The 10,603-nt window shown below is 45.8% G+C and overlaps 1 protein-coding gene across 1 annotated transcript; it reads right to left on the bottom strand.

Moving 5' to 3' along the window:
- Positions 1 to 929: 929 nt before the first annotated feature.
- Positions 930 to 9,675, bottom strand: LOC111156267 (MPV17 mitochondrial inner membrane protein like). Its single transcript, XM_022517036.1, has 4 exons — positions 9,366 to 9,675; positions 6,303 to 6,373; positions 2,152 to 2,181; positions 930 to 1,865 (listed from the first exon to the last, which is right to left on the bottom strand). The coding sequence occupies exons 1-4, from the start codon at positions 9,673 to 9,675 to the stop codon at positions 1,686 to 1,688; spliced, it is 591 nt and encodes a 196-aa protein (XP_022372744.1). The 3' UTR covers positions 930 to 1,685.
- Positions 9,676 to 10,603: the final 928 nt, after the last annotated feature.

Here is a 10,603-nt window from a genome sequence, read left to right on the forward strand (position 1 = left end):
TCTAGAAATTTCCTTACTATTGTCCCAATAAGGTAATACAGGTTAATACCGATTAAATTCAGATAAATCATAGACATGAGATACTTAGAACCTACGTTAATTTATATTATGAATTAGGTGCATAAAAAATTGAAGGGTATGTTCTCAATTAGTCTTAAATACAAATTCGCAAGATGAATGTATTATTAACATTTCAGTGCTTCCCACCTTAAAATTTGTACAAGACTTCACCGGAAGGGGCACCTGGGTGGCTCAGTGGGTTAAGGCCTCTGCCTTCAGCTCAGGTCATTGTCTCAGCATCCTGGGATCGAGTCCCACATCGGGCTCTCTGCGCAGCGGGGAGCCTGCTTCCTCCTCTCTCTCTGCCTGCCTCTCTGCCTACTTGTGATCTCTGTCTGTCAAATAAACAAAATCTTAAAAAAAAAAAAAAAAGACTTCACCGGAAGCAGCAGCATTGTGGTACAATTCTTAGGTGAAGTTTGCTGAAACTTCTTGAGATAGTCCTATCATTTTTACATCCACTGGTTTTGAGGTTAGATAAACTGAGTAAATCTGAAAGTCTGGATCCAGTTTCTCATGTCTAGCTTAAAGATTACTGATAACGATTTATTGGAAAGCATTGTTTGTTTGTTTGTTTTTTAAGTAGGCTCGGCGCCCATCGTGGAGCCCAGCTTGGGGCTCAAACTCATGACTGAGCGAGTAAGACCTGGGCCAAGATCAAGAAACGGACGCCCAACCACCTGAGCCACAGGTACTCCTGGAAAGCATTGATTTTTTAAAAAATATAATCTCAGTGTGAAATTGGGGGTAATTCTTTCCCCTGGAAATCTATGGAGTAGAGTTCTTCCTTCCAGAGGAAGAAAAATTGTTCATTTTCTTAGAAACTTCATTCAATATATGTCTTTAAGAAGCCAGAAATTTTGTAAATTTCTTATTGTCTAGTAAAATGGGGTCCTTCAGTCAACTGAATAGGTTCAAAATTAGAACACATTAACTAAAAAGCACTTAACTAAGAAATTACAAAAGTAGAAGATCTCTGAAAAATACATTCCATATGGGACACACCAATCAGATACCGTTTTTTGACAGTATAAAATGCACTTACAGAACTGACCATCAGTATAACCATAAATTATTATATAAAGTATTTCGAGAGAAAAAAATTTGGTTATTCAGTCTTCTCCTCGACTGAGCTCTATGTAAATAGAAATTTTCTCTAAGGACTACTTTTGGTATAAAAGTTAAACTGACCCAAAAGTATGTGTTGGGGGAGGGGGGTAACCTGAGATTTTAGATGTGAAGTGTAAATGATCAAAACAGTGTCTTTAAATCAATCAGCGTTAAAATATAAGCATAGAAATCGGAGTAACTGCAGAGTGCCATGACGTCACTGTTACCAGTATTAACCAAAGAGTTAGAGGAGTAAAAATATTAGAGAAGTGAGGCTTTCAGACCAGAATGGGGGAAAAAAAAAGGTTTGGATAAAATTTTAAGTACTCATGGATAATGAAACAATGGGGTCTATGTGAGAGTCATTCTCCAAAATGGGGCATGTAACTGGTAAGTAGACTGTTATCTGTAGGCAAGCCACTGCATGGGTGGAAGGGAGGAAGGGAGGGAGGGAGGGAGGGAGGAGGGAAAGAAGGAAGAGAGGAAATCGGCATTGCTAGGGAGTCCTTGGCTTCTCATTCCTTGGGGGGCCTTTCAAGGGCACTGGCCTCCTTTACATGAAGGAAGGCAAAAGCCGACTTGAACGTGCCATCGCCACTCTGTTGTGAAAAGCAAAGGAAGGTGGCCCACAGAAAACCACAGAGTCCCGTATAAGCCGTCCTCCAGTGAACAGGAACCAGGCCGAAGTTGGTAAGCTGTAACAGAAAGAAAGAGTGTTCTAGAGCTCCATGTCCACCTCTGCCATCAGTTAGCATTTTTAAAAAAATTTTCTTTAAAATATTTTATTTATTTATTTGACAGTGAGAGAGGGAACACAGCAGGGGGAGTGGGAAAGGAAGAAGCAGGTTTCCCACCGAGCAGGGAGCCCGATGCAGGGCTGGATCCCAGGACCCTGGGATTATGCCCTGAACTGAAGGCAGACAGTGACTGAGCCACCCAGGCACCCCCATTAGTTAGCATTCTGAGTAGTTGGAAACTCACCTGCACAAAAGGCCAGTACATCAGACCGCTCTGGAATACAGAAAAACTCAATTAGTTTGCCTCTTAATCACAAAGAAGCAATGCAGAAGATTAAGAAATACCAGGCAGATAAAACCCGGAGGTGAGATTGTATTTCAGACTAAGCCGATTACATCAGACTCCTTAAAGTCCCTCCAGTAGGAGAGGGTGGGAACAGTGCAAAGAGCTTGGAGGTGTGAGGCGATTATAGGAGTCATAGTCACAGGTCCAGAATGAAAAGGCGTCCAGAATCAGCACCATTTCTGTTAAACAGCCGCTTTCAAAATAACAACATATATGTATACGTTAGCCCAGGCAAAGGCTATGGGAATATGTTTATAAAAGGATCATCGGTCAAGTTTTAAATTTGTCATTCTTCATGAAATGATTTGTTAATAATATGTTCTACTTGGGTGTCTGGGTGGTTCATCACTTAAGCGTCTGCCTTCGGCTCAGGTCACGATCTCAGGGTCCTGGGATCAAGCCCATCTTGGGGCTCCCTGCTCAGTGGGGAGTCTGGTTCTTCCTCTCCCTCTCCCTCTGCCCCTCCCCCTCCTCTCTCTCTCTCTCTCTCTTTCTGATAAATAAATCTTTTTTCAAACGATTTTATTTATTTACTTAGAGAAAGAGTGAGAGAGAGAGTATGAGAGGGGAGAGGGTCAGAGAGAGAAGCAGACTCCCTGCTGAGCAGGGACCCCCCCCCCAATGTGGGACTCGATTCTGGGACTCCAGGATCATGACCTGAGCTGAAGGCAGATCCTTAACCAACTGAGCCACCCAGGCGCCCTAAATAAAATCTTTTTAAAAAGTAATAATATCTTATACTATTTCAGGCAGTAAGAGCCATATGTGACTCTATTTTATCTAAAATGTTTGATTTTTTTTTCTTGTTAAAAAAAAGATTTAAGGCAAATAATATATTCTATTATTTCTTACTATAGAATAAATTTAACTGACATTCTTGTGTATTACAAAATGCCCCCCAAAAGGGAATGATTTGTTGTTGCTGCTGTTTTGTTCGTTGTTGTTGTTTGGGGGAGGGGGAACAGAACTGCATTCTTCAAAAATATTAGTGTTGTAATAGGTAAGAGAAGGCTGAGGAAAAGTTCCCAGTTAGTGGAGACTAAAGAGACCCAGCAACTAAACGCACTACCTGACCCTGGATTGGATGCTGTACTAAATGGAAAAAGAGGGGCGCCTGGTGGCTCAGTGGGTTGAGCCTCTGCCTTCAGCTTGGGTCATGATCTCAGGGTCCTGGGATCGAGCCCCACATTGGGCTGTCTGCTCAGCGGGGAGCCTGCTCCCCACTCTCTCTCTCTGCCTACCTCTGCCTACTTGTGATCTCTGTCTGTCAAATAAATAAAAATTTTTTAAAAAATCTTTAAAAGGAAAAAGAAATGCTATAAAGGCCATCAGATAGTCGATTGACAAACATGGCAGAAGGAAGGTGAATGAGATAAAAGGCTCACTACCATTGTTAAATGTACTGAAGTTGCTAACTCTGCTGGAGTTTCCTAGAGAACTATTTATTCTTAGAAAATCGATACCTAGAAAATAGGTACTTAAATGTCCTAGGGTAAAGGGTAATTCTCTGTGCCACTTAGTCTCAAATGCTTCCAGGAAACAGACAGAAAGATGGATGGATATAGATGGATCCGGCCAGAAAGTAATAATGGGCAAAACGTTAACCGTGAGTGACTATGGGTAAAGGGTATTCTTTGAACTATTCATGTTACTTTTCCATCAGTTTGAAATTATTTCCAAATTAAAGTTTTCAAAAACGATGAAAGAGATGAATGTAATAATCAGATAAATTTCTAAGAGGTAATATTCCTGAGCCCCCCTACCCTAGCTTGTGGAAAGAGACAGAAATGGCATGCCATCTGCAAAACACAAAACAACAACAACAACAACGACAAAAACCCCACCAAATCAACCAAAATCTCAAATAGTACCTACATGTCAGCAACAAATAAACTAGGCAGTGTCCTTTCTACCTTCATCCAAAGAATGTGGTTTGGGCAGGGGGTTGACTCCTTAGCCACCAAAAAAAAAAAAAAAAAACAAAAAGGCAAAAAAACAAAAAACAAAACAGTTCTCCTCTTACTCACATATCCTTTGGGCTACAAGAAAGCCTTTAGTGACAGATTCTTTTTGGATGCTTCTTGTCTTCCGACTCCTACCATTCGTGCTCTTGGTTTCATTGATCAAGTTGACTTGAGAGCCTGGTTTTAACCCAGCTTCTCCCATATCTAATATCCCTAGCTCTGGGTTCTCCTCTGTGCACCTGGAAATCTCCATTGGATATTCTTTTTTTTTTTTTTTTTTTTTAGATTTATTTATTTATTCGAGAGGAACACAAGCAAGAGGGAGCAGCCGGCAAAGGGAGAGGGAGAAGCAGACTCCACTGAGCAGGGAGCCCGATGCGGGACTCAATCCCAGGACCCTGAGATTATGACCTGACCCAAAGGCAGATGCTTAACCAACTGAGCCACCCAGGTGGCCCTCCCTTTGTATATTCTAAAGGCATCTAGAATTCAACATTTCTCAAACTGAAATCAACTATCTTTCTTTTTCCAATTGGCTCACTATGTCCTCTCTCAAGTATTAAGTCACCACTCATGGAGTGACTCAAGTCAAAAACCTGTGGGTCATCCTAGATGGTCCTTGCCCATTACCCCGACCACCATTCACCCAGAGCTACCAATTCTACCTCCTCAATAGCTCTCCAATTATCCCTATTCCCATTCCCTGTGTCTTATGTGAACTTGGTTACCATAACACTCCAGCTGGTTTCTCTTGCCACTATTGCTGACATCCAGGATCCTTGGCATGACGTTCAACACCCAACAAAGTTGGCCCATGTGTCTTCATTAAAGGAGGAGAATTTGAAGCATCTGCAAATCCCCGTTTAAAGCCTCTTTCTTCCCCAATTCTGCTCGCTTGCTCTTTTCTTAAATGTTAAATGTATACACCTCCACAGGATCCATGACATAGTGGGAAAACATGTTCCTTTTTCCAAAATAGAGCCAAAGAAAATTGCATTCGGATGACGCAACAGGCTCACAATTTCTGCCCCAGGAGAAGTAACAAGTTCTGAATACTCTTTCCCCTTAAAAGGAAGAACAGGACCATCCTGAGCATGTGGCCGCCACACTCCCTGTCATCTCCCTGCAACCATCAAGCGGACGATGCTGATGCTGGGGCTCAGTGTCAATAGAAAATTCCAGAAGGAGTACAGGCAATAAATAGCAGGTGTGGCTTGGCACGGCTTCCGATAGGGAATTAAGTACGTGCGAAGCCCAAGGCCAGTCTATATATTCTACAATCCTGAAGCTTCACTTCATTGGGATTAGTAAAAATCAAGCTTCCTGTTGGCGAGAGATGGAAGGCATCCCTGCTTTTGGCAGGCCTCACGGATACTGCTCAATAAATCTCCATTGAATAAGGTAATAAATATTTGTTGGACTGGGGTGTGAATATTTGCCCTGAGCAAACAGTACAACAGGCGACTTGCTTTAAGCCTAGAAGTAATCTTGGGGAACGGTATCCTTCACAAGGACTCAGAAGAATGGACACCTGGAACATTGGCTCCGGAACGATTCCATTCATTACTCACATTCTGCTTTTCCTATTTTGCAATAGCCTCTTTGGCTCCAAAATTCACTAAATAAACTGTAGTCACTAATGAGTAAATTTAAAAAACAGGAATCATCGCGAACATTGACCAAAACTCAGAGACACTCGTGTATAGAAGCTCCTAACTTAGAGACACTCTTAAAGCTTCTTCTCATTTCTCTCTCAAAACAAATTTAAGATCTCTCTGTCAAAATACTATACCCTTGTGCCAACCAATTGGAACCCTTGAGAGTAGTTCTTAAAGGGCACCTGGTGGCTCAGTTAGTTAAGCGACTGCCTTTGGCTCAGGTCATGATCCTGAAGTCCCAGGATTGAGTCCACATTGGGCTCCTGGCTCAGCAGGGAGTCTGCTTCTCCCTCTCACCCTCCCCTCTCTCCTGCTCTCTCTCTCTCAAATAAATAAAATCTTAAAAAAAAAATTAGTTTTCTTAAAATGTATCTAATGTTACAAATATACTAAAAGATTTTGGTTGCCTTTCCAAAGTCTGTCTTACCTTGTATGTATTCCAGAATTTCTGTTTCAGGTCCAAAAATATGTCATCCTTTTCTTGGAGAATACTCATACCTATTTGTATAAACACACACCACAGGAAATTTGCAAGACTCAGTAGAAAGAAAACTATAACAGTTCAAGTTTTCTCTTCTCATATGCGAAGTACCCACAGTACCTCTCCTTCATTATGTCCCTTCTGACCTGACAGCGACAACAACATGACCTCCATTCTAAAACGAGATAAATCTTTAAAAAAAAAAATAGAATTTAAAAAATAAAACTAGATAAATCTTAAAGGAATGATATATATGAAGTGAAAATAGCAGGGTACCAAAGAGATAGCAGAAAGATCTATATTTATATATAAATGAGTTATATATAAATTGTAAGAGAATTCACAATGTTCAGATAGCAGGATGATCAGTGACTTTTCTTCTCTGCCTTCCAAACTTTTTGTAAAATGTTTAACATTTTAAAAATTTAGGGCGCCTGGATGGTTGGTTAAGCATCTGCCTTCTGCTTGGGTCATGATCCCAAGGTCCTGAAAAGGAGCCCCACATGGGTGCTCCCTGCTCAATGGGGAGTCTGCTTCTCCCTCTCCCTCTTCCTCTGCCCCTCTCCCTGGCTTGTGCTCTAGCTCCCACTCATGTGCATGCTCTCTCCTCTCTCCCCCTCTCTCTCTCTCTCAAATGAATAAAATCTTTAAGTAAATAAATTTCTAAAAATTTAATTTCCTTCTTTAAAAAAAAAAAAAAAGGCTGATGGACCCTGGGTATTTTGGCAACTACCAAGTTCCCATTAGCCTTCTAATCAGAATTATCCCAATCAGAATTTGAAAGCAGAACACCAATTCAGCCTTTCTAAAAACATCCTGAAAACTTTGTATGTTCAACAACCCTGAGAAGAAATTCAGGGAGCAAAGACAAAAATCCTCCTATTTTAGAAAGGAGTAAAAATAAAAGTGCTTTAAAAAGTCTCCTTCAAATCTGATTAGGAGGAAGGGGAAATGAGTGGGGTATTTTTTTAGTCAATTGCAAGAGCTTCTTAGAACAGGATTTATAAGAATACCCAGGCCCGAATTGGTAGTATCGGGTTCCACTAAATAATAATTAATAAGCACTAAGCCCTTTTTATGCCTTATTTCATTGGACACCTGTTCCCTCCCACCCACCCAAACAATCCACTGAGGCTGGGAGTTACAGAGGCAGAAAAGAAGCTCAGGGAGGTTAATACGGGACCAAGTCCAACCGAGGTGTGGATTCCAGGCCAGACCTCTCCATCACAAGCCGAGCTCCCCAAGGTGGCTCCAGCCCAAAGGATCACCTGATAGAGGCAATTTCCAAATCGGAAATGTCTTGAACAAACGTCCGCCCCGCCCCCCCCCTTTGCTTTCACAAGAAGAGAGGGAAGGAAATTGGGCCAGAAATCTACAAAGCAAAGCAAAGCAGACATCTGGGTTGGAATCCGAGTCAGGAGCCTCAGATTTAAATCACCGGCCTCCTGGGGCCGCTTCCGGTCTTCAGACATAACAACACTCAAGACTGAGAACTGGATTCTGTTGTCTTCGGGCAAGTCAGTTAACCTCTTTGGAGACTCCGTTTCCTTCTCTGTAACACAGGAAGAACAAAGAGGATCTGCCTCCTGGGTTGTTTGAGTTCCTAAAGGCCCAGCCCCTGGTCCCAGCTCCTTCACCGGGGTTCAAGGCAATTGTAGTGATGGACCTGAGGAGCCCCTCTGCAGATGTGGCCTGGAAGTCACACCGTGGGACCAGGCACCCAGCAGCGCCCCCTCCCTGGGTCCTTGATGTCGCTGCCCCCACGGACCCCATTGGCCCTGTGGTTGGCTGAGACTCCCAGGTCCTTCATGTTTCTTCTGGGCTTTGTGAGAAAAGAAACCAGACCTGGCTCCCCAAAATAAGATCCAAAGGGCGGTGTCGGTTTCTTCAAGACACTGATGTGACCCCCCCATGACCTGGTTTAGAAGGCATCAGCAGCTATTGCAGAGAAGACCTTCTTGGGTCTCCTCTAGACCTTCTCTATCCCTCACACTTTCTCTAGACCTTCTCTATCCCTAAATGCCAGGCCCAGGATCCTTGACTTTTCTTGGGGAATTGGTGACAGCCCCCCGCCCCTTGCAGGCTATTGAAAATGCTAGGGAGGATGGAGGCCACAGAACCCCGCCCACTGTTTCTGGTATTTAAGGCCCTAAGGAGGATTCCCAAAGTCTGGCCTTTGGCCCCAGGGCGATATTCTGAGGAGGGGCCTCCCAGGACTTTCACAGGCAGAGTTCTCTGAGGCAGGGTCCAAGGTCCACTCACATTTTCTTGGCTTTTCACAGAGGGATCAGAACCCCAAAGGAAAATCTTGTTACTAAAGCAGGACTAAGGCCTTGAGCGTGAAGTTTCTGGGGAAATCTGTTACTACCTCAGGTTCCACCTGCTCTGCTCCCATGGTCTTGAGGCCCCTTGCATTTGCTTGGTGTGTTGAAAAGGAGTGTCTGCCAGGGGAAAGGAGGCCCATAGTCCCAGGAGGGGATTTTCTTTGGAGCAGGACAGCCCGGTCCCAAGACTGGGTCACAGCTGTGACAGCCGCCATGGCCACAGGCTGTGATTGCCTCGACATTCATGTGGACCTTTTCCAGGGGGAAATGGAACCCCAGCCCTGGCTCCCTCCAGTTCTAGCAGATGCCCCAGGCCCCCCTGAAACCTTTATATTCAACCCTGGAGTCCCAGCGGCGATCCGGGACCCTAACCCCTTCACTCCCCGCAGGCACCACCTCTCAACTTCTCCCACTTAATCTCTGGTTCCCAGACTTCTCAGCTCTGGAACCCCAACCCTGGCCCTCTCAGGAGACCTCCTGAAATTCTGCCTCCACCTCCGCCCCCCACGGCCTCCAGCCCTAGTGGATCCCAGAGCCCCCGGCTCCCGCTCCATCCCAGCCCCCTGCAGCCCCCAGCCCTGGGCCCCGCCAGCCCCTGGCTCCAGTCCACCCAACCTTGGATCCTTTGCTCCCCTACCCCCCGCGGATCTCGCCCTGGCCCCTATTCCCCATCCCAGCCCCTCACCGGCATAGAAGGCCGAGACGGCCACGGGCCCGCCGATCGCCTGGTCGCACAGCACCTTGGCCAGCACGGTGCGCGGCGCACGGCCCGGCAGCGCGCGCTCCAGCAGGCGCAGCCACACGTAGTTGAAGTTGGCGTGGAAGGTCACGGCCACGGTGGCCACGCGCCGCGTCTGCTGCCAGTCGGCAGGACCGCCCCGTAGACGCTGCTGCAGCGCGTCGCCGGCGGAGAAGAGCGCCGCGTAGAGCAGCACGTTCGTGGGCCACGGGTAGCGCCGGACCGCGCGCAGCATCGCAGGCCACCAAGCCGCCATGCCCGCGCGGGGGGCGCCCGCCAGCGACCGCGGCGCCGGCTCCCTGGGCCACGCCCGCCCGCCGGCCCTGCCCTCCGCGCGGCCTCCGCCACCTGCACCTGTCTTCCCAGATGCTCCCGAGCCATTGGGCGCCCCGAGCACACCCAACCCGCGCCGTCCAATCCCCTGGCCACTAGCCATTGTGGGGCTGAGCTTTAAAAATGCGGCCGGTGCACGGAATGCATGATCCATTTTCATGAAATGTCCCGAATAGGCTAATGCTTAGCGACAGAAAATAGACCCGTGGTTGTCAGAGCGTGGGCGGGGGGGGGGGGGGGGGGGAAGGGACGGGGGGTGCGGTTCTTTGGGGGGTGAATTTTATGGTATGTGAATTATATCTCAAAAAAAAAAAAAGGTTGAAAGAGATGGGAAGAAAAGTGCGAAAGAAGGGATACCAAAATCCAGTTACCCAGAGGACGGTGTATATTAAATGTTTATATGCAAAGAATTCATGCTTCCAACGCATACAGTCCGGTGTCCTGTCACTTAGGAAACAAATCCGGAACCCGAAATGTGAAGCCTTTCGTGAATGGGAAGGGAGGCTGGAGGGACCTAATGCCTTCTCTTCAGTGCGTGACTCACTGAATATTGCCTCGCAAAACATGCTGAGCTCCCAGGCAGTGTTCCAAAAGCGTGAGGCGGGGGGTGTCCAATGGGGACCTCAAGGTACCATCTCTGACCCCAAGGAACTCAGTCCTCCTTGCTTTTTCTTCCTTCCCTGACGCCTCCAAACCTATTCTCTTTCTCTCTCTCCCTTCTATCCATTTTATTCCTATTTTATTTCATTTTAGTTTTTTAAAAGATTTATTTTATTGGAAAGAAAGCACGCGTGAGTGGAGGGAAGGGGCAGATGGAGAGGGAAAGCATCAGGCGCCCCTCATTTGAATTT

This window comes from Enhydra lutris, unplaced genomic scaffold (assembly GCF_002288905.1).
Source record: "Enhydra lutris kenyoni isolate GAN:26980312 unplaced genomic scaffold, ASM228890v2 scaffoldscaffold45, whole genome shotgun sequence".
Lineage (NCBI taxonomy): Eukaryota > Metazoa > Chordata > Mammalia > Carnivora > Mustelidae > Enhydra > Enhydra lutris.